At 45.4% G+C, this 26,652-nt stretch overlaps 3 protein-coding genes across 13 annotated transcripts in view; 2 read left to right on the forward strand and 1 right to left on the reverse strand.

Moving 5' to 3' along the window:
• Positions 1 to 355: 355 nt before the first annotated feature.
• AP1AR (adaptor related protein complex 1 associated regulatory protein) lies at positions 356 to 13,060 on the forward strand. 2 transcript variants are annotated; one of them, XM_059843615.1, is made up of 10 exons: positions 358 to 580; positions 3,524 to 3,572; positions 4,207 to 4,233; positions 4,696 to 4,721; positions 5,124 to 5,220; positions 5,933 to 6,031; positions 7,872 to 7,936; positions 8,843 to 8,916; positions 9,669 to 9,797; positions 10,669 to 13,060. In XM_059843615.1, the coding sequence occupies exons 1-10, from the start codon at positions 504 to 506 to the stop codon at positions 10,938 to 10,940; spliced, it is 915 nt and encodes a 304-aa protein (XP_059699598.1). In that variant the 5' UTR covers positions 358 to 503; the 3' UTR covers positions 10,941 to 13,060. The 2 variants fall into 2 exon arrangements, with proteins under 2 accessions (XP_059699599.1, XP_059699598.1); XM_059843616.1 differs by lacking the exon at positions 5,933 to 6,031 and having other exon boundaries at positions 356 to 580.
• Positions 13,061 to 13,877: 817 nt separating this feature from the next.
• TIFA (TRAF interacting protein with forkhead associated domain) lies at positions 13,878 to 18,417 on the reverse strand. Of its 3 annotated transcripts, none has more exons than XM_059843611.1 (3): positions 18,178 to 18,417; positions 17,370 to 17,554; positions 13,878 to 15,201 (listed from the first exon to the last, which is right to left on the reverse strand). In XM_059843611.1, exons 1-3 carry the CDS (start codon positions 18,415 to 18,417, stop codon positions 14,586 to 14,588), a joined length of 1,041 nt encoding a protein of 346 aa, XP_059699594.1. In that variant the 3' UTR covers positions 13,878 to 14,585. The 3 variants fall into 3 exon arrangements, with proteins under 3 accessions (XP_059699594.1, XP_059699596.1, XP_059699597.1); XM_059843613.1 differs by lacking the exon at positions 18,178 to 18,417 and adding an exon at positions 17,007 to 17,122 and having other exon boundaries at positions 17,370 to 17,396; XM_059843614.1 differs by lacking the exons at positions 17,370 to 17,554; positions 18,178 to 18,417 and adding an exon at positions 17,007 to 17,120 and having other exon boundaries at positions 13,878 to 15,308.
• Positions 18,418 to 18,498: 81 nt separating this feature from the next.
• Positions 18,499 to 26,652, forward strand: part of ALPK1 (alpha kinase 1) — a 36,657-nt gene continuing 28,503 nt past the window's right edge. For 5 of the 8 annotated variants that reach the window (XR_009486106.1, XM_059843602.1, XM_059843600.1 and 2 more), the window contains exons 1-2: positions 18,499 to 18,635; positions 19,043 to 19,130. The gene's annotated coding sequence lies outside the window, so the exon portion shown is untranslated. Of the gene's footprint in view, positions 18,636 to 18,664; positions 18,835 to 19,042; positions 19,131 to 21,132; positions 21,240 to 26,652 lie in introns of those variants that run through there. The other 3 variants (XM_059843606.1, XM_059843605.1, XM_059843607.1) reach the window with 3 other exon arrangements.

Consider the following 26,652-nt stretch of genomic DNA (forward strand, 5'->3'; position numbering starts at 1 on the left):
GAGCGAGGAATCTCGCAAAACCACACCGTGCCTGTGCTCCAGGTGTGCTCCAGCTGTTGCCACCTCGACGGCACTGACCCAGTCCGGCCTCGACAACAGGGGGGACACCCCTTTTTCCCCCCTCATAATAACAGCGACCTTGACCGGGATTCCTCTCCTCCAGAAGGCGATTTACTGGCGTTGCTTTTCCATCCTGCCCTGTTCTCCTCCCGCCAGAGCACGGGCTGCCGTGCGATGACCGCAGCGGGCCGGCCCACGGGGGAAGCCGCTTTAGGGGCGGGATTCAGGCGGGCGGGGACGGCGGCGGCGAGGGGCGGGCCGATGTGGCCGATGATGCCGGTGCCGGGGGCGGTGCCGGCGGTCGGGGCGAGCCCCGCCCGGCCCTGCGCAGCCACGAGGCTGTGCCGGCCCTTTGTTCCCGGGGGTCCGCGGCCGCCCCTCCGCACGGCCGGGGCGGGCTGAGCCCGCCGGGAGGCGGCGGGAGCTGCGGCCAGCAGGATGCCATGGGGAACTGCTGGGCGCAGTGGTGCTGCGGGCTGTTCCTGCGGAGGGATGCCGGCCGCATCCAGCGCGGCGGAGGGTGAGCAGCATCCAGCGCCGCTGCCCCTTTCCCCTCCCCGGGGCGGGGAGGTGCCGGGCCCGCCGGCTCCGCCTTCCCCGTGGGGCACCGGGGGGTGGCGGGGAGGGCCGGGATGCGGGGTCTGGGTTCTTTCGGGGAGTCCGGCGTGCCGGGGGGATGGAGGCGCCGGGAGCCCGGCGGGCTCGGTGCGGGTTGGGTTCGTGCGGTCGGGGCTCTTGCGCTTCCAGGATCAGCGGCTCCCGAGCCCCGGTGTTTTTCCGGCAGGAGGTGCCTAGAGAGGTTTTCAGGTCGGTTGCCAAAAGCCGTGCAGGCGGCCGTGCTTGTGCGAGAGATGGAAAAACACCCGGTTTTCTGCAATGTGATCTCGTCCTCGCCGTGAGTCAGAGGCTGAGCCGCTGTTGGGATAAATCAGGAGCAGAATGGTTCGGATGAACTCATGTCTGTTGAAGAATGGTTCCGAGGAATCCTTATCTCTTGGAAACGTGCGACAACCTGTTTCGTTCTGCCACAAGCAGTTCATGGAAAAGCACAGTGCAAACAGGAAATGCTTGGGCTTTTCCCATATCCTGACCGGTACTGGATACCTACCCATCACTTATTTTCGATGTGTTAGGGTAGAAATCGTTCTCAGCAGATATGCTGGGCATTTCACATGATGCAAGCTCGTGGCCTCTTGCTTCACACCAGCTCTGGCAGGCGAGTCTCACCTTCCACACAAGCTGCTTCTCGGAGACAGGGGTGAAAAACCAGGGCAGTGCATGTAGAGGATACCTGCTTGTATTTTTAGTGTTCCGCCAGAGGGGGATGAGAACACCTCCGATGCCTTGACAGCTGGCACTGAAGTAGCACTTTGTTGTGCTTTGAGAACACCAGGCAGTACTTGAAAGCTTCTTCCTGCACAACTTGAAAGCTTCTCCTTCCTGTGTGTTTTGCTGAGTCTCCTTCCACAGGCCATTAGCCTTTTTTCAGCAGGCAAATCTAGTGACAATTTCGGTGACAAATTTAGTGGCGATCCCTGCATCTGTTAGTCCAAGAGCAGGCTGTCCTGACCAGTGAAACAAACCTTACTGCCTGCTGCTGTATTGTCTAGTTGTACAGGTGTTGCACAACCTGCAGTGAAAGTCTGAGGCATATAAAATGTACAGAGCACTGCTGGCCTCTGTGTTTCAGATCAGATTTGTTTTCTGGGTGTGGTGGTGGTGGTAGTTTACAGAGCAGTGTCAGAGTGTTGAGGTAATTCTTCCCCTGAGCAGGGAATTCTGCTAAAACCAAAACTGTAAAATGGGGCATATTACAAAGTTGGCAAGTTAGATTGATACCACCTTGTCCACATTCAGCTGTTTCTGGAGCACCATAATGTAAAAATGTAGCTTATCAACTTAATGATTACTGTAATCACTCATATCCTCCCCCAGCCCCAGCTTCATTATTTTTAGATTTGCCTGTAAGAGATAAACTCCTAATTAAACAACTAAGTATAGAGTTTTTAATAAGTGTTTTTATGTCCTGGAAGATTGTAAGTTGCCTTTGCTTGGACTTGTGCTGCTTTATATATATATGGATGGAGTATGTATATATATGTATAAAAAATTAGTCTCTTTAATAGCTTCAGATCTTAGCAGATTAATTTGATTGTTTCTATAGATCCTGTGACCTGTCAGCAGAATTGCTTTCTCCAGGAGCTATCCAACCAAAAGTCTTAGAAAACTATGGAAAAGCAGAGCTTAAAGGAGAAATATAAAAGGTGTAAACATGTTCATAGGTCGCTGATACTTCACTTGAAGTTTTGTGCAGGGGTGAAGCTGATGGGTCTTCTGTTTGTGTCCCTAATGACCTCAGGCTTCCATAGCTGCCTTGAAAGTGGCCTCTGCTCTCTGGTTTCCCAGCAGTGAATCCTCTGGAAGAGGTTCTTTAGTGGCAGGAAAGGTTGTGCAACAAGGAACCAGTGGGTAGAGCAACAAGTTGCCAGGGGAGACGCTCCCTAAAGTGCCTTCCAAAGAAAAATGAGATGGAGATGAAATCCGATACGGTTAAAATAATTCAGGCTTTGGCTGGTGTGTTGCTTTTATTATTGTCACAGTGTTGGTGTTGGTTGCAAGTGCTGAAGGATCTTTTCATGCAAGGAGAGAAATCCCTGAGGCCCTGGCTTTATTCCTTGAACCAGTCAGCACTTGCAACTGGAAACCCTGGTTTTGGAAACAGTTCGATGGAATGGATGTTGCACTGAAGAGTGTTTATGTTAGAATGTTCTTCTGGAGGGTGGCCAAACCTCCTTGGCTAGGTGAAAATGTATTCAGGGAACTTAAAACTCTCTGAGGCTTTGTAGAGGACAGGGCTAACTGTCCTCTGTAAAAGAATGAAAATAAAATAGGAAGAATTCTGAATAAAGAATCAGGGAAGAAAGCAATTCTCTGTATAAAATTAGAGTGTGAATTGAATTTTTAATTTTAGTTTAAAAGTATTGCTTTGACCTCTTATAGGATGCTTTTCCCTGAGACTCAGCCTTCTGGATGTGCCAAGCTGTCAAAATAAAATGTACTGCTTAGCACTGATGAGGTACAAGATGTCAGGAAAGAGTTAAGTGCCATGGTGAGCAACAGCATTTTCAGAAATTGCCTGGAACAATGTTTTTTTTTTTCCAGGAAAAATGTATTAAAGGGATTGGAGAACGTGCTACGAGTCTGTAAATGTCAAGTCCAGCATCCTGACAAGTGATTTCATCTCACAAGGGTTGCAGTTTTTTCCCCAATTCTATAGAAGGCATTTACATGCTTTTGCCTCTCCCTGCTGTAATTAATGAGTCAATGTGCTAAATACATGAAGATTTTGCTGTTATTTTATACTTAACATATTTTTAAATCTACTTTAAATTCTTGGGCTCTTTTACCTTTTGCAGTATATGGAAGAGTCTTCTGCAGCCTAACTGTAAACTTATTTTTCCAGATCCAAGTATTTTAGAACGTGTTCAACAGGAGAACACTTCACTATAGAGGTGAGCACTTAGATTTTTAGCCATTGAAGAAAAAGTGGGAAAAGCTGAGTCCTGGCAATGCCTTTAACACTTTCTGCAGTTTATGAACACTGAAATATTCTGGGATATTCCAGCCCAAGTTGATGCTGGGGTTACCTTATAGTTTGTAGTGTTTGTAGTCCACAGAGGTCCTTTCCCAGCCTCCAGATTGAAATCCTTTTTGCAAGGATAGTGTAAGGTTAACCAGGAATAACCTGGTTTAGTTTCCCTGAGTGCTCCTGTGCTCTGCAAGTCCTAGGCCAGCCAGATTGCCCCCATTACTGAGGATAACATTAATTATTGTAGGTAAGGCTTGGGCTGTTGACAAAGTTGTGTGCAGAGGGGGAAATCTGTTGTGCTTCAGAACTTCACGTTGTGAGAGAGTGAGTTTGCTTCTTTTTTAATTAGGACTCTTCTCCTGTTTGGAGGAGAAACATTGCTAAGAGGGTCCAACTCTAAAAATGAAATTCCTCTGAAAGTAGGGTTACAGTCCCACTGTTAGAACTGGAGTAGGGGTTTTACAAGACACATAAAGATGCAATCATATTTGCTGTATGAATCTTTAGTGACTCATTATATTGAGTTGTAAAAATTATTTATTTCTTTTCCTCTGCAGTTTGAGAACCTGGTGGAAAGTGATGAGGTGAGTACCTGGGGCATCACTGTGAAACCTGCTTGTACAATCCTTAAAAATGGTTCCAACATCTGCATCTTCCTCCTACTTTAGGCTGAGCTGTAGACTTAAATCACAAGGTTTGCTTTTTTGGTTTTTTTTTTTACTTTCTGTTTTCCTAGCACTAGGAATATGAATTGAAGACTTTGGATAAAGATCTAAGAAATTGGTTTTGGGGAGTATGGGCAATAACACCCAAAGGAAGGGGGCATGATGGACTTTGGGAAGAAAGAAAAGAAAAGAAGAGGTGTGGGGAACAGTGTGTTTGGGGTGACTCAAAGGAGAATTTGCTGCTGGTATAACACTCTTGCACAAGACTCAGCAAGTGCCCTCCATCTGACAACAGAAATGGACCTGGGTTGCTCTGCTGAGGGAAGTTCTGGAAGTGCTCTGTCTTTACAAAAAATCAGACTTTTTTATTTATTTTAACAGGGGGAGAGCCCAGGAAGCAGTCACAGGTAAGACTTTGAGCCTGAGGACCTCTCCTTCCCTCTGCTGTCCCACTGGGAACACTAAACAAAACGGAGTAAAAAGAAAAACCAGGGACAAAAACAAGTAAGAAAAAAAAAAGTGAGGTTAGGACTGCAGTGACAGTAATGGTTCTGTTCCAGTAGTTCTGTTGGCAGAGATGGTTCTGAAAATAAGCTTTCTGTAAAGATATAAATAATATATATTGTGAGAGCAAGGAGAGACAGCACTGTCCTGCACAAGCTGGAACTTTCAGGAGGAGCAGGCCACAAGCAGAGCCTGTTGGATGTGCATTAAAGGACTGGTCAGGAAAGACCACACTGATATGTCAAAATGCAAATAAAGGGTTGTCATGCATGAATAATAGATGGGGCTTTTTTGTGCTTCCCCAGGCCTCTGACTGAGGAGGAAATTGCAGACCTGAAAGAGAGACACTATGACTCCATTGCTGAGAAGCAGAGGGTTGTTGATCTGAAGCTTCAGTCAGAGGTAAGTGGTCACAGTGAGAGTACAAGTGGTTTTTCTTCCAAAAATGTTAGGATCAGCCATGGACACCAGGAGATTGCACTCACACAGAACAACTGGGTTTTGTTCAGCAGTTGGTATTTTTTAGCCCACAAGGTGCACAAGTTCCTTCTTTTTCATAGCCTCTCAGCTGAAAAAATGGAATGAATAGGCTGGGTTTTTGACCAGGATCTCTTAAATTGGACCCTTTTTTTCAGTATAAGACCAAATGGGGAATATTCTTGATTCAACTTTTCCTGTGCTGAATTTTCTCCACAACTTTCTTAAGGGAAAAAAAACACATATTTATTATTCTGTTTTAGTGCTGCAGTGGTTAATGGAATGTGATGTGGAATGCAATGTAGAAACTTGAATGAACCTTGATCTAAAGTGCCAATGAACCACGGAACTGAAAATCTTTAAATCTTTCACTGTGCAGTCCATAATGAAATAGAAAAAAGCATTACAGCAGTTCACTAATAATAAATGTTTTCTCAGTAGTTACCTAAATTTCTTGGGCTGTTTGCTTGCGGGGAGGGAAGCTGTTAAACCCAGTTAATGCTTTAGCTGTAGTCAATTTTGTTTTATTTTGATTTTCTAGCTGCTTTTCTTTTGTTCTCTTGCACTTACGGCTTTAATAACAGGAAGATAGATAGGTTCTGCTTTTGTTAACCATTACTGTTTTGTTCATACACAGTTAGCCTTACAAGAGGAGAAGTTAAGACTAGAAGAGGAGGCTTTATATGCTGCACAACGTCAAGCAGCCAGGGCAGCAAAGCAGAAAAAGCTCTTGGAGGTGAGGGGAAAAAGACCCCAATATTTATGAGAGCCTCTGTCCTGTTCCCATGTATGCAGACTTCCCTGATACCCTTTCCATCTCAGGAGACCTGACAAGGAGGTGGCTTTGGCTTGCAAAGTAGAGAAAGAAGTACAAGATTTGGAAGTGCAGCTGGTTGGAGCAGCTGAAAATCACCATAATTGTTTGAAACAGCTTCTGTCACCGAGTAGAGATTTTGAACGAGTTATAATTTTAGTCTATAATTAGCTTCACACTCTTCTTATATAATATGTAGAAGTTACTGATCTTAAATATAAAAATGATCTGTGATGGCTTTTGGGTAAAAAAAAAAACAAAAAACCCTGAAATTAAGCACACGTTTAATTTAGACATCATTTAGACTTGTAAAATGTACTTTAGATATTTGTGCACCGTATTGCTCCTTATCTTTGTGTTTTGTATTGACCCTGCTCTGGAGTTCTCATCTAATTTCTGTGTCACTAAGTATAGCTCTCCTTTCACATTTTTTTCCCTTGCCATTTGGGGTGGGAGGGTTAATTCTTTCTGACCTTTTTGCCTGCTTTTTTTTCCTTACCACTTATGAGCTATAGAAAGCCAGCAAAAGTAATTTTTTTTTAATGGCATTACTGGTTTTTGTAGAAGTTCTGTGCAAGAAATGCTGTATTTCTTGTCTTTCAGTATTTTTAATGTGCACTTCTTTTAGTCAGGACCTAAGACAGAATGGATTGTAGAGATTTTAATTTCCTCTTGGTGTAAAATTAGTACCACTTAGCTGCTGCTCAAACAGCCTCCTCAAAACCCATAAGGATTATAAGGATTTTAAGGAAGCTTTTTTGTCCAGATATGCATCGAGCACTTAGCCCTTCTGGATAAACTGGAAGCTATTTTGGAATGCATCACTCATCTCCCTGCTGTTTGTGGGCACAAATGGGAAAATGGCTTTTTCCTTGGTAGTGTGGCCTCTCTCAAAGCTCATTTGGCTTGCTGATGTTGCCCTGCTAAATGTCAGGATCTGTAACAGCGGGGAATTTTAATATGTGTGTGTCCTGGAACTGGCAGTGCTGGATAGTGGGATGTGACCTGGCAAAACAGGGAGATAATCTAAATTGGGTATTATGTGGGTATAGAAATCCTAAAAGAAAATGGTTGTGTGTGTCAGTAATTGATTTTGACAGATTTGTCGACTGTGTTGTGCCAAATTTCTGTCTGTTCCTCTCTGCGCTCTTGAATCTTTTCACCTCTAACCACCACAGTGTGATATTTCTGCTTCCACTTTTTTTTCCTCTACACTCCCCATTTGCACACTTCCACCTGCAGTTATTGTCATTTAAATATGGATGCAAAGTGTGCCAGAAAACAACCCCACCATCATCATCCTGGGACTGAAAAACACGAGATCCAGTGCAGTTACCTCCCCACACCCAAGGCAAAGAGCAGTTCTCAGATGAAGTTGACATTAGCAGAGTTATTAATACTTTTGGCCCTGCAAGGCAGCAAAGCTGTTATTAATATAGATGAAGCACTTAGTGCTGATGGAGACAGCCAGAGGAGATGGCAGCACTGCTTTGCACAGGGATGAAAGGATTTGTAGGAAATATTTATCTTTTAAATGGCAGGGTGGCCCTTCCTGGGCACGGAGCAGAAGAAATCCAACATCACCCAGGTGTTAGTTGTGCACTGAAAACACTTTTAAGAAGACAGGAGACAAGACAGGTGCAGTCCTGACTGAGGTTTCTAAAAACTGATGGGTTTTTTGGGGGTTGCATAAAATAGGGTAAAGTGTTGAGAGCTCTGTTTTGAGTGTTCAGCTTTTACAACCGTTCGCTTCTCTTGATAGCAACGTAGGCAGCACAGGATAACACAGCAGAGAGCACATGCTGTTAACAATGGAGAGTTCCAGAGGTAAGAGAACAAACTTTATTCCTGCTAACTCACAGCCTTCACTGTCTGTAGCCCTGTTCCTCATCTGGAAAGCTGGGGAGTATTTTGGGTTCATTCTGGTTGTCGCTGGAGTTACTAGGCTGCTGCATGCAGTGCTACTCCCAGCTGCTAACAGATATTTACACACACACAAAATCCAGTGGTTTAGTTTAGAAAGGTGTTTATATGTGAAATTTCAGCTAACATAAAGTATTTTTATTGTTCAGGACCCTGTTTTAAAAACCCAATAGAAACACGCTATTTAAATGGTTTATAGAGTCTGCCTGTTCCTTCATTAATAGTCTTAATTTTATTTATTTATTTATGAAATATTTTATGTGTTTATTTAAGTCTCTTCATTCTCACCTCCTGTGTTTAGTAATCATGGTGGGAAAAACAGGCCAAAAAAGAAAAAGGGGAGAAATTTAGACTGGAATGGTGTTTGATTTTAGAAGAACTTCATGCCCAGAAGACAAGGTGAACAGGAATAATTTTGCTATGGAAGCACAAATAGGAGCTGAGAAAACTTGAGTAGGAACTGGCCAGATTTTAGAAACAAAGGACTGCAGGAGCAGGGTTTGAATTCATCACTTAAAACGTGAATTGAAAATTAAGGAGATTTTATCTAAAATGATGAAGAGATGGGAAGTGTTGTTTTGAGTTAGTTAATTGATTTTTAATTGAAAATACTAATAAAAAATGAGCAGAAGCACAGCCTGGGAGAGGATGTGATGAACAGGAAGAGAAAGGCATTTTGCAGATGATTTTGTAAATCATTTAGTTCAGTGTTTACGTGCTTTGTAGCACAGAGCTGGGGGCATGTGGATTAACATATTTTTGATGGCAGCCTTGGAGGTTTCTAAAGCTATAAAAATTGTGTTCTTGCAGCTATGTGGCAGAGGAGGACCTTGATCCTTTCCTGAGGAATACAAAATTCCAGTATGAAGCTTTCCGAAGCAGCAGTAAGTCTGCCTTTCCTTAGGCACATCTTTAAATGCTGAGGGACCCTGAAGGGCACAGAGTGCTGCTGCTTTTTCTAGATAAACACAGATTATTTATAGTTTTATGTTTACACACACAAATACAAAATGTGCATACATGTATCTGTAATTGAAACATCTGATAACTTTTTTTATCTGGGAAATAAAAGATGGTGGTGAACATTTCTTGTAAAACCAGTTGAAGATGCAGATGTGTGTTAATAGCTTTTTTTAATCATCCCTTGGCAAAGTAATTAGAATCATATTAATGCTTAATTTTTTTCCTAATGAAGTGCAAGAGGTGAATTTGGCTGCCTGTACTAAAAAATTCCACTAACATTTTAGAGGAAAACAATTTGGTAAGCTTTTATCTGTGAGGTTTGGTGACAGTACATGACAACCACTAAGGTGGGGGATTGATGGCTGTGTGAGCAGTTTAGTTTTTTGGGGAGGAGAGGCTTGATTTGGGTTTGCTTTTTTTTTTTACAAGTCTTCATACAAGCTTATTAAATTCATTTCTAGTTCTAATTAGGCAATATCTCAGTGATATTGACTATTAATAAGCTACTGATTACTCTTTGAACTGATAAAGTGCCTTTTCCAGCATTCCTGAGGTTTAAATGGCCACAAAGCACAATGAAAGCTTAATTTAAAATTTTACTTTTGCATCTTTAACCTGAAATTCAAGTACATTTATGCATTAAAAATACATTACGGGTTGTTTTTTTAAATAGGGCTTTCATCTGATGCCACGGTGCTGACACCCAACACGGAGAGCAGTTGTGACTTGATGACCAAAACCAAATCAGTGAGTGGGAATGATGACAGCACCTCCTTGGATTTAGAGTGGGAGGATGAAGAAGGTATTTATCCTGCATTTCAGCTTCATCCTCAACCCAAAAGTTAAAGACCTTGACAGTTTAAGCTGTGCTCATTGTAAATTTGTTGTTTTCAAAAGGGAAGGTGATTTAAAACTTGTTTCTGATGGAATTTCTCACAAGTTTGTAATGGTTAAAACTGTTAATTATTTTTACAGAGAAAAGTTCCTTATTTTTGATAAATGTGGAGATAGCCCTAATAAATGAATTCGTTTATTAGGGTACCCCAGTAGATAAATTAATTAATTCCCCTGCATTCTGTGGAACTGACTTGTAAACTCCTGACAAAAGTCATGGTAAAGAAATGCTGCCCTCTCGTGAGCCAGGAGCAGAAGGAAGTGCTTCTTCTTCCTTTCAAAACGTGGAGGCTGTTCAGGAGTCTGACTTCAATATTTTGGGAAAAACCCTTATTACTGGCACTGTAACATCCACTGGGAACTTGGGTCTGCATTCCAAGGAGTATCCCAGCAGTGATACAGCAGTATCATTGCTGCTGTTACAGGTAATTTCTGCATACAATACTTCCTCCTTTGTTCACTAGACCTGCAAAAACTCTTAGTTGAAAGTTTATCCAAAATGTGGCTATCAAAAGGCTCACCAAAAATAAGCAAGTGTTTGTTTTTTAGCTAATGTAATAGGTGTTTAATGTCTGTAATTACTGACAAAACCAGAGAAATCTTAGCTGTCTTTGAGCAGTGTCCAGAACCTTCTTTTGTGTGGAATTAAACAAACTGCAGACCTTTCCTAGACCACTGAATCCAGCATCTATCCAAATCCTACCTTAGTTTCTCCTGGCAGGAACATAAAAGTTGGCTGCAACCTCACGTGTTTCCCGCGTGTGTGCGTTCCCTGGCAGGCATGAACAGGATGATCCCGGTGCGGGAGCGCTCCAAGACGGAGGAGGACATCCTGCGGGCGGCGCTGAAGTTCAACAGCAGGAAGCCAGGGAGCCACCCGGCCTCAGCCTCTGACGATTCCAACGGGCTGGAGTGGGAGAACGACTTCGTCAGCGCCGCCGCCGCCCTGGACGACAACGGCAACTCCGAGTACGCCGGCTTCGTCAACCCCGTGCTGGAACTGTCGGCCTCGGACGTCAGGCTGGCGGAGTGCGAGCGCCAGGACAGATAGTGCCCATCCCTGCCTGTCCCCAAGTGCTGGAAAGGGAAGTGGAACCCGCGAGGCCGCTCTGCTCTTTTGGAACCCGCTGCCCTTTTTCTGACGGGGAGCGGCTCGCTGTCTGAATTCAGAACTAAGTGCAATTTTATCATCTACCTTCTCCACTTTTGTGAAAACGGTTGTGTATATTTCTGGGTATCTGGATTTAATATGAAATTATCTGCACTAAATTGGAGCTTGGTAGTTTTGACTTCTCTGTATTTTAACTTGCCTTTTTTTTCTGGATGATGTTTCTATTGATTTTGTTTTAACATTGATCATTGGCCTAATATATATCTCAGAAACAGTCCTCTATAATTTAATACAGTCCTCCTTAATTTAATACTTGAAGATAGAGAAATAATTTTAAAATATTTCTATTTCTGTGCTTTTTGACTTGCTCTTCAGCTGTTTAGAGGGTGCAAAAGTAAGAGCTGCAAAACAAATCTGACATGTGGCAAATTTGCAGATTTTCCCCTGTCTAGCTAAAGCCTTCCTAGTCTTCTGTTGTCAGTTTCCCATTAGTTTTATTTTTTTAACTACTTTATGCCAAGCACGGTTAACCTCAAAGAACACAGTAGAACTCATCAGGTTAGGTAAGGTACCGCCTTGTATAATAATATGCCAGACTTAGTAAGCGTGTGCTAGATAGAAAAGCAAAACCTAAATATAAATTCTCTTTATGTGTCAATAAAATGGGAATTTTAACCAGTGGAGAACTGGGAGGACCAAAGTCTTGTTTTCCCAGCCCCCCTGAACAGACCGACCTTTGTTGCTCCGTGGTCCTTAAAATTCTTCAGTTGTGGAAAATTTATAATTCCACTGGACCAGAACAGTTATGGAAGAGCAACATCCAGTGAGCAAACTGGGGGAGGGATGATGGCTCTGCTCCCAGCGGGGAGGGAAGAACAAGAACCTAAAGACTGAATTTCTACACCTGCATTTTGAAAAGAAAGAAGAAAAATTCATGTTTTAACAGTGTGTTAAAGTGCTCTGCCTTTCCTGTGCCTCTGAAGTGGATGGTTAATCCTGCCAATACGGGCTGAAATCCCAGGAGGTGTTCAGTGACTGCACCACTGCTGTCCTGTGCTGTGTGGTCTCCCCCCCGGTATTCCATGTCAGTCTTACTTTTTAACTAAAGAGAACCTGCAAAGTACTTGCAGGTCTCAAGCTTTCCCCAAAGTTTCAAAGTAAAGCCATTCTACTCTGCCATTATTTTGTGCAGCTGTCTTGTTTTTCCAGGGGGAAAAAGGTGACAGGGTTTAACTTTGTTTTGGAGTAAAAGGAACACGTTGTGGTAAGTAATGAACCTGCTCTGTCAATCATCAGAACTGAATTTGTTGGTGAAAGCTATGTGAAAAATGTGGTTTAGCTCATCTGAAGCTATTTGGAATATTTGGACCATTGCAGTGTGGATAAGGAACAGAAATCCTGCCCACTGGGGTTAAATGTGTACAAATAACCCTAGAGAACAGATGAGCCCTGTTGGTAACATTCCATCTCTTCATTTCAGTTGTAGCTATGTCTCTGAAAATATTTTACTGCCATTATTTCCATTTGCAATACTTGTAATGAGCTTTAAAGACCTGTACACATCAAATGTATATTTTGGGTTTGGCCTAAGCTACTGCTGTGTGACTTCTCCTGGACATTTGTTTGTATAGTATATTCCTATGGGAAGGAAGGCAACCTCCTCAACATGTAAATAACATGTTTTTTACCTGCTGAAACTGTCACCTCCCCTGCACTGGTCACTGCTCCTCCTGGCCAGGGAACATGAGGTGACCTTGTCCTGACCATGCCTTGAGGAAGTGAATTAGCTGACAGTCCTGCCCTTGGGATGAACAAGCACTGAGGAAAAAGGAGGCTGACTCCAGCTTTTTCTGTGATGGGCATGTTCGGTAGCCATGGTTGATGATAACACGTGCAGAGCTCAGTGCAGCACGCTGGGTGACTGTTGAAGTGATGCTCCATCTCTGGGTACTTGAGAAATGGAGGGATTCTACAAACAGCTCATGTGAAGCAGTTCCAGGGTACTGTAAAATGCCTATCTGTACAAATTCAAGAGTCATTAAAATTTTCAGCAAGTCTTACATTTGGCTGTGTGGTATCTGTTGCTGGGTTTGTGGCAGCCAAGTCAGAGCCCTGCTGAATCCCACAGTGTCCTTTTTGGAGACCAGCTGCAGAAGATCTGAGGAATTTGGAGCATGGAGCCCTTCTCCTGTTGGAAATGAGCAGCTGCACCCATACCCTTTAAAGGCAAAATTACCTTCCTTGTGTAAATTACCTTCTGCTGGTCGGATCAATGTAGTGGTAGGAGACAATCCTTATTTTCATGTGCATTTTACACGGTTGATTCTTTCCTCAGGTAAATACAGCTGAGCAAGTGATTGTTGTTTGGAAGCCACAGCCTGCTTCCAAGAGTGGAAAACATGGCAACAAAGTAATTTTGTCACAGAGGAGATGAACGGGCAAATCCTACATAAGCCTGTGTTTGAGTTTCACTGCCTCTCCCATGTGGGTTTCTCTCACTCGTGGTTGGTTGCCTTAATCTCAGCTGTTCCTCCCCTCAGTTATAATTATGGTTTTCTTGGAATGATTAATGCTGAAATGCATCCTAAAATTTAGGGGGTGATAAAATGGGTAACTCCTATTCTTCCCCAGTGCGTCTTTCAAGCAAGCTAAAATACTTGACAAACTAAAAAAGCCAAATGCCAATGAAAAGCTGAGCCCCTGACATAGAAAAACTTGACTGAAACAACCTGAGAAATACTTAGAAGATAAGAAAATTATTGGAGAGGTTTGGGTAGAGGAGTAGAGGTAGAAAACTTCCTGAAGGTATTTATGTAAATTCTTACCTTGGAGCAATGGCAATTTTGGAAAGCCTGGAATAGTGCCAGTGACAGTCTCTTATCTTGATGGTCCTGGAAATCATTTTATTCTCCAAAAATTCTTTTAGATTACAGCTACATAACAGAGCGAACCCTTACTAGGGAACAAAATGTATTTATTGCAAAATTAATGTGGATTTTTATCCATATTAGACCATGATCATTGATGCTACATGTTTGTCTACATCACAAGCAAAAGTAAACTTGCAAAAAAAAAAAAAAGTTAATTAAATAAGTAAAAATAAAAAAGAAACCTTGCTTTGAAGCTAATAAAAATGTAAAACGACAAAGTGTTTCTAAGTTGCAAAATCTGTGAAGTCACAACCTAGGCTCGCAAAAAATACTGTTTGGGATTTGGTGTGCAAAGCAGAGCACCAAGTATAATATGCAACAAGACACTGTGTCACCCCTTGGCTGGGACCAAACCCTGCTGTGCATGCTCTGTGTGAATGCCTGTCAAATATCCCTCCAAGGCACGTGGCCACGGCTCTGGGATTCCATGGATTTGACTGGCCCCTCGTCTCCCACACCTTTCTGAGCATCAGAGAGCCCTCCATGAAGGCAGTGGCTGGAATCCTTTCCTGTGGAGCAGTGCTCTGGAATGCCTGTGCTGAAAACACCGAGCAAAGAAGACTGATGTGCAGCAGTCAGTGAGCACCACCAAGAACACCGGGCTGAGGTGAGGGCCGTGTATGCTACAAAATCTGATCCAGCCTCCTTCTCCCCGCTAGCACAGCTCGTTCTCATCAATCTCTGTGGGGCTTTTACCTTGGCTAAGAGGAAAGGAAGGAGAAATGCCATTCTCGGGTATAGGCTGCAGGGATGGCAGGCACCTTTCTTGTAGGATGGGTGCTTCAGCCAAGTGCAAGTGAGTCTCAAAATAATCCATGGCCTCCCCTTCTTGAATCTCCGCCAGGATCTGGTAGTCCCCGAAGCAGATGATGCACCTCCAGGGCAGGTCGATTTTGTTCAAGTAACCCAGCTCTGTTTGGTTGACGGTCAGCTTCGTTTTCTTGCTCAGGTTCTTGATCTCGAAGGCGTACTCGGAGGTGTGGAGCTTCCTGTAGAACTGCAGGGAGAACTGGATGCGGGAGACGCGCGTGTCCACCAGGCTGTAGTGGCACAGGCTGGAGTCGCGGCCGAACTTGGCCGTGTCGTCCGCCCGCAGCTGCTGCCGCTGGCAGAAATTCAGGCAGCGGAACATCATCTTCTCGGCCTGCCCAGGGTGGTAGAAGGTCAGGTGGAGGCACGTCACTGTCTCCTCTGTTTCGGCCTCCTCGAAGGAGCTCATGATGAGAGGAGCCCTTGGAGCCGGGAGATGCCAAACCCACGGCACGGAGTGGCTGCGGAACCCAACAGATTGGTGTCAGCGTGGTGGCGCTGAGATATGCCCTGTGCTCCTCTCCACTGACTGCACAGAACCTCCAGACACCTGGAAGCTTCCAGATACCTGGAAGCACAGGAGTGGGAGCTCAGCAGCCACGACTCACCGCTGCTGCCAGCAAGCTCTTCGCGATTTATCTTTGCAGGAAATACGTCATTTAGCATTTAGATTTGCTTGGTAGGCTTAAAATGGGGCTAGGCAGAACTGGCTGGGCCTGTGTGCTCTGCTCTCAGGTATCGGGAGACCTTTACCAACAGTCTGTCTGCAGGCAGTGGTAAATCAAATATTTATAAAGCATTCCTTGGGCTCTCCGAAGTGACCTCTTGCACGGAAAAAGCGTTTAGAGAGTGATGGCTGGGACAGCATAAAAAGTGAATGGAAAAGGTTGGACTGTCCACGAGACCTAAAAGAGGAATTGTCACCACCTCCAGCTATTTCCCCATTGTCTGCTGGAAAATCCCAGCTCTCTGCTGATGCAGAAGTGCTAAACAAAATTTACATTTCTTGGGTTGAGTAGTTTTGTGTTGTTTTTATAAGTTCTTCACACGCAGCACAGAGACCACATACTTATGAAACAAATTCTGTTCCAAAGCCTGAGCGACTGCAGTGCATCCTAATAAAACCTGAGACAGCTCAGGAAAGGCTGCCATCTGGTTCTCTGAATGCAAGGCCAGTGTCTTCCCGCTCTAAAACTGAGCCTTGAAAAGAAAAGCCTTGCTATTTGAAAGCAGAAACCAGCAAATGAGTTCCCAGTTACTCACCAGAGAAACATGTGAGCAGCCATTTAACTGGTATCACACAGTGCAGATGTTTCCACATCCAGATTGCAGTAAGTTCCCAGCGTGTCTCACACAGCTCTGGAGCTCACCAGCTCCATCCAGAGCTTTATGAGCAACTGAATCATCACGGCAATGAAGTGATGATTGTGTTTTGTGATGATGGAGCTGACTTGTGGTTTTTACACACTGCACCCAAACACCAAGCATAGTGCAAGGTGGTGTATCAGGGCATCGTTTTCTCTGTGAAACCTCAAAACTGCTCCCTTTGCTCCTTTAACACAAAGCCAGCCACAGCTCTGACACAGCAGCTCAGCAACCTCAGCCTGGTTACTGAAGCAGTCTGCAACAGCACAGATGATGAGTGAAACACAGAATTTCCAGCAGAGCTCCCTTTAAAACAAGCCAGGAAATATCATCTGTGCTTTTGGCAGGGATGCAGACAGACACCCTGATAGCAGGTTACTCCTTGGCCATCTGTGAGCCGAGCTGTGGTGGCACCATTACCAGTCCCTGCTCCTTGTGGATTCCCCAGCTCGCTCTGGGACGTTGGGAGCAGCTCTGTGGGCTAGCAGGGACTGTCCCCGTACCCAGCTGTGCCCTTCCTAGTTTTGCAGCAGTAAGGGGATATTACATGAGGTCATCTTTGGTGAAGGGGGAAACCACCGAGCACTTTGATTATGTTTGCAGTTCAGCCCGCAGTTCAGAGACACTTCTGTGCCTCACGACTTCAGTGCAAATTACTGAGTTTTACAGATGGCTACATTCATTTTAAAAAAAGAACAGCCACCCACTGCTTCGGCAGCACCCAGTGACGAACCTGGATCCCGGCAGCTCCCACAGACCCCGCTCCGGATCCACCATCACCTCAGGCATCCCCTCACGGCCGCCCGCTCCTGCCTCTAAGGCTCGCCGAGGTCGAGCACACTGAACATTGCTTCACGTAAATGCTAAAGGAGTTTCTACTTAAAAAGGAGTTTCTACTTACTAGAGTGCATTGGCCAGGGGGAAGAAACCTTCTGTAGACTTCTCCAGCAGCTCTAAGGCAGCCGCTGCCCCGCTGTTGTCCGTCCCTCCACCGCGCTCTCACCTCATCCTCCTCTCCTAGGGGACAGCGAGCCTCATCACCCCCACTTCCAGAGGCAGCAGAAGAGCGGGAAGCCCTACGGCTATGGGCTCCGGCTCCTGGATAAGGCTCGGTGCCACCTCCCCACCCCACAGCCCGGGATCTCCCGGACCGAACCCATCGGCACTGCCCGGCGACATCCCGCTGCCTTCCTTCCCCTCACGGCCGCCCGGCCCAGCCCAGCCCAGCCCAGCCCAGCCCGGCCCGGCCCGGTCGGCTCCTCACCTGGCAGGAGCGGGGCTCCGGCGGCCGCCGAGGGCTGCAGCGGCTCCTGACTCCCGGTAGCTCCTGAGGGAGCCGGCGGGAAGGGCTGAGGCGGGAGGAGCCGGAGCGGGAGGCGGGAGGAGCCGGGACGGGCCCGTGCCGAGGCGGGAAGCGCTGAGGGCACCGCGGGGCCGGAAGTAGGACGTCTTTAAAAGTAAAGGGAAAAAGTAAGAAAAATAGATTAAAATTATTGATTGCAGTGGATAACTCTAAAGAAATAGCCACAGGTCTGTCCGGGGTCTCTGAGCATGTGTTCAGAGCCGTGTCAGGGATCACAAGTACACGGGCTCAGCTGTCAGACAAAATAATTCTGGTTTTACCCCCCAAATGATCGCTTTGAGGAGTAAAACGCTTCGGTAAGCGTTTTATAAGCGCAGGGGTTGACCTGATGATGTTCTTAAATTGGTTATTTTAAAATATTTGGTTGTTTGCTTCAAGCAACCGCAGTTCAGGTTCATTGCACGCCTGTGGGAAATAATCATCCCCTGGCCGACGGTCTGAACCCGTCTGAAAACTTTTCCTCAGCTCTTTTTTTCCCACCCTTTACCAACCCCGAGACAGCCGTGGATTCTCCTTTATCCAGCAGCTTGGTTTTTCATGTTCACCTGTGTCACCCCTCAGCCCGGGACAAGTGGTGAAGCAAACCCAGCCCTTTTCCATGCGGATCCCAAACATTCCCTGTCCTCCCTTCCCTGTGCCTGCCCAGCAGGCACTGAGGGCTTCATTGCTTTGGCACGGGCCACCAAATTCTGCCTTGCTTCATACAAACCGTTTTTTTGCTTGTGGGCTCTTTCCATATCTTCAGCAAACAGGTCAGTGACTTGTGGGTTGATAAGTTCCCTTGTAGCTCTTGTGGAATAACTTTTATTCCTAATGCGGCTGTTCCATGGGCTCTTCTCCCTGACATTGGGGGGAAAAAAAAGGAATTAAACTGTGTTTTGCAAAAGGTTGTGCTGAAAAGCAGAGAAGGAGAGCAGATTGTTCCAACTTTCTCCCAGAGTGAAGGCATTTTTTTACAGCAGGCAGGGCTGGGCCTGTGTGCTCACACACAAGAAAAATGGAATACTTTGTTGCCTTCTGGAAAAGCCAGAATTGCACAACCCTGCTATTTGTTGCATCTGTCGACGGTTATAATTCCTGTCAGCCTTTTGTTTCCGGAAAGAGCCGAGTCCCAGGTCAGCAGGCAACTTTTCTGACGGGATTATTTTGATACTTGTGTCTACTGAGGTATGTAAAGACCTTTCCCTTTTTTCCCTAGGATTGTGTAACGTTGAATTAGCTGCATATTCCTTTATTGTTTTATGATTTAAGTATAGCTCTGTGTGATTTTGTACAGGGGAGGGCAGGAACTGGATTTACAGCTTCTCTCTCTTCAATAAGTTTCTAGTCAGTTGAAACGCTGCCAGCTTCAGCAAAACAGCTCCAGGTTTGCCCTTTATGAGAAAAAAAAAAAGAAAAAAACGCAGGCACTCTGTGCCTGTGGGGTTTTTGGGTGATCTTCCTGCTGAAATTGTTCTGTTCTGTAGTAGAGGTCATTCCAGTATTACAATAACTTCTTCTTTTCATTGAAATGTCTTTGGTTGAAAGCGAAACCTCAGATAAATGTGGTGTTGGGCTAATTTGGTGTTTTCCAGGCTGGAAGACCGAGGTGGTTTTGCTGTGGCTGCGACGGTGTGTTGTTTTTCTGACAACTGACTCCTAACTCCAGAGCCAAATCCATAGGTAAATCTGGGAAATGGAAAAATACCAGGAACTTTTATGTTGCTGTCAGTCCTAATTGGCTGAGGAAACAGGAGTCAGTGAGGGGAAATGTGTTTCTTTCTCTTTCTGTCATGTTCATGGTAGGTCAGAAGAGTTCTAGGAAGTATGGTCTCTCAATCATCTGTGGGAGTGCTTATGAGTTGGGAATGCTGTGGTGACATTTCTTGGACACTTGGGAAAAATGTCCTTTATAGTTCTGCCTCTGTTATGGCATAAAAGCCTTTCCAGACCCGTCTGAAACTTTCTCCTTGTCTCTGCTATTTAAATTTACACGATGAAAGTGTTTCCTGACCCTGCTGAATCAGCAGGAAGTCTGGCCTGATTTCTGCTGTGCTGAGATTTCCACAGTTCTGCCTTTCTCTCCTAAGGTCAGATTTTGCACCTGGTTATCAAAACTGTCAACGTGGTGCTGGGATTTGCCAGTGGGCTCAGGTGTAAAGGGTGCCAACAGCTCTAAATGTTGTGTCCGAGTCTAATTCCTGTGGTTTTTTGGGCTCAGGAAGCCCAAGAAGGGTGCAGCAGGCGGGTGGCTGTCCCCTCCAGCCCTCTCCATACTCCAGGAGTGTCTCCCGAGGCACCTGAGCCCTGTTTGCTGGCTTTCCCTGGCGTTAAATGCCTCACTGCGTCTTGTCACCTGTCACACGAGCCTGGCCACGGTGCTGCTGTACCCGCCCTGTTCCAGGATGGCACAGGGGTGACCTGGAACTGTCCTTCAGGGACCTGCCGAGCAGCTGGGCGGCAGCTGACTGATTCAGGGCCATAAGCCCAGGCTGCTGGCAGCCCTTTTCTCCTTCCGAGAGAGCCCGGGAGTGGGGGCCAGTAGGTGGCGGTGTGTGACCAGACATGGGAACGCAAGGTTCCTTCGGGGGCAATTTTGTGTTTTGTGCTAACTAGTTGTTGGTTTGTGGGTGGGGGTTCTTTCCTTTTTCTTTATTTTTCGGTTTCAGTCATAAGTTTAAGTTTGGTAGTGCAAGAGTTGTCGAGGTGCTTGCGAGTTAGTGCTGATAATGGCAGCGGTAACTTCCCGGAGTTGGGAAAGTTCTATTGGAGTGTGCCAGGAGTGGCCTCATGTTCAAACAGAAAAGAGACAGGCCCCTTCTCCGAGGCAGGTGTACTCCAGAGATATCCCACTGTATTCCACTGGATGTCAGTGTGACAGGGAGGAGAGGATGTGAGTTCCCTGAAGTTTTAGCTCCCAGTGCCAAGAGCAGCTCCGCTCCATCAGCAGAGAGGAGATCTTCCAAAGGAGGAAGAGAGGGCACAATTCCCTCTGTTTGTTTCCCTCTTTGATCCTTGTTTACGTAGGAAAAAGGGCTCTTCCTCTTTTCTTCTCATGTGACCTGAATAAACTGGTGAGGAATATTCACCTTGGCTGCTGGGAAGTACTCCTGACAAGATGAACTTTGTTTATGTCACTTTCCAAGTTCTCGTTTTCGTTCTACATCATGGTCTGCCCTTGGTCCTCCTTTACAGCCTGCCTGGCTTCTCCCTTTCTCTTCTTTCCCAGCTTCTTTTCCATTTTCCTGCCCCTCCTGCTCTCTCCTGTTCTTTCCTCTTGCCATCCTCCTGATTATTTTTCCTATTCCCTCTGCTGCTCCCTCCACCTTGTGTTTGTTTTTCCTCTGGACCCTTTCTCCCTCTGCTGCAAAGGAAAAAATAATTTTTGTGGCTATTTTGATAGCAAGGAGTTGAACATTGCCTTCACCAGGCCCCACATTTACTGTGGAGGCTGAATCCACTCTCCTTGTCTGGTTTGACACCATTCAGACAGAGAAAATTCCATGTGCACACTTCAGGCTGAGCAGAGTCAGCCTTTCCAGCTCCCTTCATTGAACAAAGAAAGTAGTTTAGAACAATTAAAGGTAATATAAACTGTATTTTGCTGAAATGTAGCAGGACCAGAAGCAATAGTGACCTTTTTGTTGTTTTGTCATTTTTTTTTCCCCCCTTTAAATTTCTATAGTTGCCAAGGTGTTGGAGATTCCACAGGGTGTGGCAATAAAACCACAGTTCCATTATCTGACTTTGCAGCATTCGGGGCACCCAGCTGTGAGCAATGCAGCCTCACAGGTACATCCATGACCATTTCTCTCTTTTCCCTTCCAAGACAGATATGTCTGTGTGTCCCAAACTACTCAAGCAGCTTCCTTCCTACTCAGGGAAGCAGGTGTCTGGCTCTCCTTCACCTTCGATTGTTCTGGAAGCCCTTCCTTGGGCCAGTTGCTGTTGAGGTTTAGGAAAAGAAGGATTTTTATTACTGTAGGCACATAAATTGGCACTGAGGGGTGCTGAAGGCAGCTGGGTGTCTCTTCCTTGCCTGGGACTCTGCTCTGTCCCTGAGAGGAGCTCCTGGAGATGGAAAGAGCAGGATTTCAGAGCGCAGGGAGCATCCATCCCTTTATGGCCCTGTGTATGGCCTCACAAGGGAGCACTGTTCAATAGGCTTCAAAGTGCTGCAGCCCTGGCACAGCCGTGGCTGTGGCCACATGTAATATAGCCTGTAGCTCTTTAAAGAGGATTAGCCTCAGATCAGGGACAGCATTCATTGCTGGATTTCGTGTAAAGCAGAATATGCTAATGAAATGGAAATGTCTACAGCAAACATTGCATAATATGGGGAACCTCAAAACTGAGCACCGGGTCTTGATGTCTCTGCTGGGAGCCAAACTTTCATACTCTGGCTGTTGTTTTGAGAAAAACTGAAGTTTAGGATATCACCACACGGTCTCTGTAATAAATCAAGATCTGGTTTGCAGTTTTACCAGCAAAGTTAAAAAGATGGCAGCAAGCACTCAAAGGTAACTTCTCAGACGCTGTTGTACTTTAGTGATGTCGTAGTTCTCCGACAGAGACAAAACCCACCACAGCTTAAAATGTCTTCATCTGGGTTTTCTGCAGCAGGGATGGGCTTTGTTGCATCCTATGCTCTCTTCCCATCTGCCCATCCATTGCTTTAAACACCATTTTTGGGTTTACAGGAGTTTGAGCAGTTTCAGTTTCAGGCGTTGCGAAGGGTTTCATTTACAGACGTCATGGACATCTCTCACAAAAATCCTTGCAGCGGGATGAAATTCGAGGCTTCACAGGGAGCTTCTGCCCCTGACCCAAAGCTGCCTCTGTGCCTGCCCTTGGAAGTGTTCAGGCCTGCTGGGGGTGATTCCCTCCTGGCACAAGGAATTCCTGGGAGCTCCGTGTGTGTCTGTGGCCCGGGCTTTGGTGCCCCCAACGCCAAATCTAAACCACAGAGTGATGGACATTAAATACCCCGATGGGCCCTTCTGCCTTTGTGCACTTGAAGTGCCTCATCCCAGCCTGCTGGGGCATAAAAGTGCAAAGAAAGCCTTTGGGAAGAGGCTCCTTCTGGCTGCACTTCCCAAACGTGCACTTTGATTCCTCAGTCGCTTTTCCATCCATGCGGCTCCGCATCTCAGGATTTTCTTCTTCTGGGATTTTTTGGGTTTTGTCATTTAATTTTATTTTGCTGTCTGGAAGGTTTGGGGTTTTTTTTCTGCAGACGTGGAGGGTGGTGATACATATTCATGAAAGAGAAGTCTTTCCAGCCCCTGCCTGCTCTGACAAAGACTTAGCTGTTTCACACAGCAAGCTGACTGGAATTGTGTGGGGCCTGCCTGACCAGATTAGAGCAAACAGGCAGCTTATTCCTCCAGTCATCAGGCCTCCCCTTCCTAACAATTTCCCCAATTGTCATTTTGACAAGGCTGTCATTAGGTGATGGCTTCTTTTGGCCATTTTCAGATAAAGATAATTTCCTTAACTTCCATTTTATTTGACAACAAGTAGTTTGGGAGAGAAAGGAAGTGCTTCAGTAGTTTATGGATTAAGGGTTTGTCACTTCAAAGGCATCTTTGATCTAAAAATATGTGCTGTACCAAATTAATTATGCCTTTCTTTCTTTTTCTTGTTTTTTAGAACTTTTTAATTTATTGATCTGCCCCTCAATTATTCCTTTTTTTTTTTTTTTTCCCCTACATCCCCCAGTAGTACTTGGGACAGCAGTGATGAGGGGGAAAAGCACCCAAGTGGCCTCTCTGAAAAGTCATGACCAGGGCGAAACAACAGGTGCTTTTGTTCCACACTCTGCTTTTAGCCAGAGGTCCTGCCTGCTCCTGCCATGGCAGCTCCATTCAAATCTGGGAGACAGAGAATGAGCTCCACGTTTTGGGTCACCCCTGTGCTGCAACTGGCCTAAAACCATGGCTCTGCTCTAGGCTGGAGATGGAGTTTTGACTCCCTGATGCCCCTCTGGCCACCTGCCCAGGTGCTGTGGGGAGCAGTTGCTGTGTGGCTTTGGCTCTGTTCTGTGGCTGTGCTGCACCAAGGAATCCCAAACCTCATTCCAATAAACAAAACTGGAAAGGTTTTTCTCCCTGGGATGTTTTTTTGAAGCTGAAATGCTCTTCCACAAAGCTCTGAGCTCTGGAGCAGGCAGGTGCAGTGGCCATTGAGTGTGTTGCTCCCCAAAGCCCATCCACCCAAGGGGGGCTGCTTGGAGAGGATTTGGGAACCCTTCTGGGTCCCTTCCAGCTCTCTGCAGGGAGAGGGGGCCGTGGTGGGGCTGTGAATATGGATCAGGAGTGGGGCTTTTCCTGCCTTAGCTGTGTCAGGCACTGGGCTTCACTTTCACCCCTCCTGTGCTTTTTGGGATCCACAAATCTCCATCCTTGGCTGCAGCAGTGGAAATCCACGATGGCAGCCCCTTGTCCCAGCCCCACACAGCCTTAGGTGGGGCTGGGATTTGCCCTGTGTTAATATTAATATCTCTTCTACCTAATTACCTCAGCTTTTCCTGCAGTGTCACCTCTGCACTACAGCAGCCAGCAAAGCACCTCCTTGCTGCTGGAGGCTGCTCCTGATCCCATTTCCAAACAGAAGCACTTCTGCTTCAGCTCTGCCTGGGGAAGCTGTGCAGGGGCAGCCTTCTTTTTTTTTTTTTTTTTTTTTTTTTCCTTCTCTCCCCTTTTGCCTGCTAATTGGCTGAGACCACCAGAATTTGGAGGACACAGATGTCACTGATAGTTTGCCTAGGGAGCACATTCATGCCCATCTGTTGCAGTCTAGAAGGCTGTTCATATATCCACAAGGCCTTCATTTAATTCTTGTCAGAAAGTAATGTAAATCCAGTTTACCTCAGAGGTCACAGCCAAGATTTATGCCAATGAGCCCCCTGCAATTTACACACACTGTAGTTGTATAGGATGAAAAGAAACCCTTTCATGTTGGTGCATATTAACAAGAAAGCTTGCCTTAGGAGAGGCTTTTTGATTGAGATTCTTCCTTATTTTAATACAGCCAGTTGGGATGGCCAGCTTTACCAAAAGAAAACATCTAATCTTTAAGCCAGAGAAGTAAACTAGCTAACTAACTGAATAAAGCCCCCAGCAATTCTATTTATTTTTTTTTAACCATCTTTCTGCAAAGAAAGGTAAATGCTCTAGGAAAACACAAGCATGTGTGCGCTGAAATGTTCAGGGAAACTGAATTTGCCTTCTGTGGAGATGATATTTATTCAATTATTGAAACCTTTGCTAAGTTATCAAGAGAACTTTTTTTTTTGGTTTTTTTTTTTCCTGTTTTATTTTTTAATCCCTCAAGCCGCCAAATCCAAAAATGAAGCTGAGCTTGTTATTTTTGTGACGGGAAGGGCTCCAGAAGGCTGGTGCACAAATCCACATGAGGGAGAGCAGCCGAGGGTGCTGCGTGCTGTGCATGCTGCCCCTTACCTGCTGCAGGTGAAAACACCAGCCCAAATGTTCCACTGCTCTCCCACGGACAGCCTCCTGCAGTTTTTTCAGTCTCCCTGCAGAAAGCAGAGGGAGATGAAATGCCAGAATGCAGAGTGAAGGTGAGACCGTAACTCCGGCAGCCGCAGCAGATCTGTGTCATGATTTCACTCCTTGCCTTTATTTAGCAAGGGACTCTAAAGAGCTTCCCCAAAAATGAGTGTGGCTTCATAATCTCAGAGTGAAAGGGCCACAGCACACCAAATTAGGCTGGAGGGAAAAGCTGGCAGTGCGAGTGGTGCAGGTATTGAAATTAAAAGGAGCTGTCAGAAAAGAAACGCTCCGAAGCACTTTGGTGATTGAAATTGCTTGTAGGAGCAGGCAGAGGAGAGCAGGGTACAAAGATGGATCAGGATGTGCCAACCTGATTGCAGAAAGGTTTCAGAGTTGGGCACCTCATTTTCTTTGGGCTCAGTGTAGCTTGAGAGTGTTTCTTTCATTTATTCTCCTCCCTTTTCCTCCCTCCTCTTCTCTAGATTGCCTGCCCCACAGATTTTACCTTTGCAATGTTTCAGGCACGAAGATCAGTGTGGTTTGCACGGTGCCATAATGACCAGAGTGGTTTGGGATTAGGAGGCAGGAGAGCAAGGCAGTGCCATGAAAGCAGGGCTCACATTCCAAGTGCCAGCGTAACACTTAAAATAATTAAAATGTTTATTTGAAAGTCAAAACAGCCTCAGCCATAAATAACTATCCATTCCTCGATTGATTGTGTGGAGTCCCAACCGAGAGCTCTGGGAATAAGGTTTATTTGCTCCCTGTTGGGATTAATCCATAAATGTAGTCTCCACATGGAACTCATCAGGTCTTTGCTTCCTCTTCATTAGTCTCCCTGGAGCTGGAGGGTACCCTGAATAAGATGAAAATTAGGATAATATATTTTCAGAGAGAAAAGACCTGGCGATCTCTAATTTGTGTTTCAGGACCATAATGCTGTGGAAAATTTCCCAAATGGTGTTGTCTGAGAAACCAGTGCTTGTTATCCTTGCTGCATTTGAAGTTTGAGTGCAGCAATTACATCTTCTTTTTCTTAAAGCCTCCAGAGCTAATTGCAGTCTTAAACCGGCTAGGTTGACTCCCAGGCTTCCTTCCACCCATGGCAGAATTTAAAATTCCTTTCTCTTGACAGATCTTTTGGTCTTCTAGCCCAAGGGCTCTGAAATGTCACAGTATGGCCCATTTCTTATTAAAGAGATCATTTCTCTGTATCCCACCCAATTCTCCCCTCCATCCCTCTTGTTCTGAACCCCAGCCCCAACTAGAGGGAACCACAGAAATGTAATTTCTCGTCCCTTGAGACATTTGTAATTTTTTTTTTCATCATATTTGATGCAAGGAGTTATTTTAATCCAGACTCCAGTAAGAAATGGCACTGATTTTTTTTTTCTCATCCTTTCTGTTTTAGAGTGTCTTAACAATTGCATCAAGCATTTAACAGCTGGTTTTGCCCAAAACAGGAGTAAAGCAGCTTTCCTGTCACCAAGGAGTGTTTAAATCCTCAGTCTGATGCAAAATTGTTTTTATTATGTGTTTTCAGGGAGCATTTTTAAGTGCATGCTTAGAAAACATTTTTTGCTGGGTCAGGTTTGCAGCACGTCAGGCTGCGATTTTCACCACTTCAAAACCATCTCCTTAAAGTGCCACTTGTTAGGATTTAAGGGAACTCTGAGAAAGCTGATTAG

Source organism: Haemorhous mexicanus, chromosome 4 (genome assembly GCF_027477595.1).
Source record: "Haemorhous mexicanus isolate bHaeMex1 chromosome 4, bHaeMex1.pri, whole genome shotgun sequence".
NCBI classification, from domain to species: domain Eukaryota; kingdom Metazoa; phylum Chordata; class Aves; order Passeriformes; family Fringillidae; genus Haemorhous; species Haemorhous mexicanus.

Bases quoted from the DNA above. Each gene is read 5' to 3' on its own strand.
- AP1AR (XM_059843615.1), top strand. From the start codon at position 504: ATGGGGAACTGCTGGGCGCAGTGGTGCTGCGGGCTGTTCCTGCGGAGG. The intron at 5,221-5,932 runs GTAAGTGGTCAC...GTTCATACACAG, and splicing joins ATCTGAAGCTTCAGTCAGAG to TTAGCCTTACAAGAGGAGAA. The intron at 7,937-8,842 runs GTAAGAGAACAA...GTGTTCTTGCAG, and splicing joins AACAATGGAGAGTTCCAGAG to CTATGTGGCAGAGGAGGACC.
- TIFA (XM_059843611.1), bottom strand. From the start codon at position 18,417: ATGCCTTCACTCTGGGAGAAAGTTGGAACAATCTGCTCTCCTTCTCTG. The intron at 17,555-18,177 runs GTTTGTATGAAG...TTACTTTTAAAG, and splicing joins AGCCCACAAGCAAAAAAACG to ACGTCCTACTTCCGGCCCCG. The intron at 15,202-17,369 runs GTGAGGAGCCGA...TGGGTTCCGCAG, and splicing joins CGGAGCCCCGCTCCTGCCAG to CCACTCCGTGCCGTGGGTTT.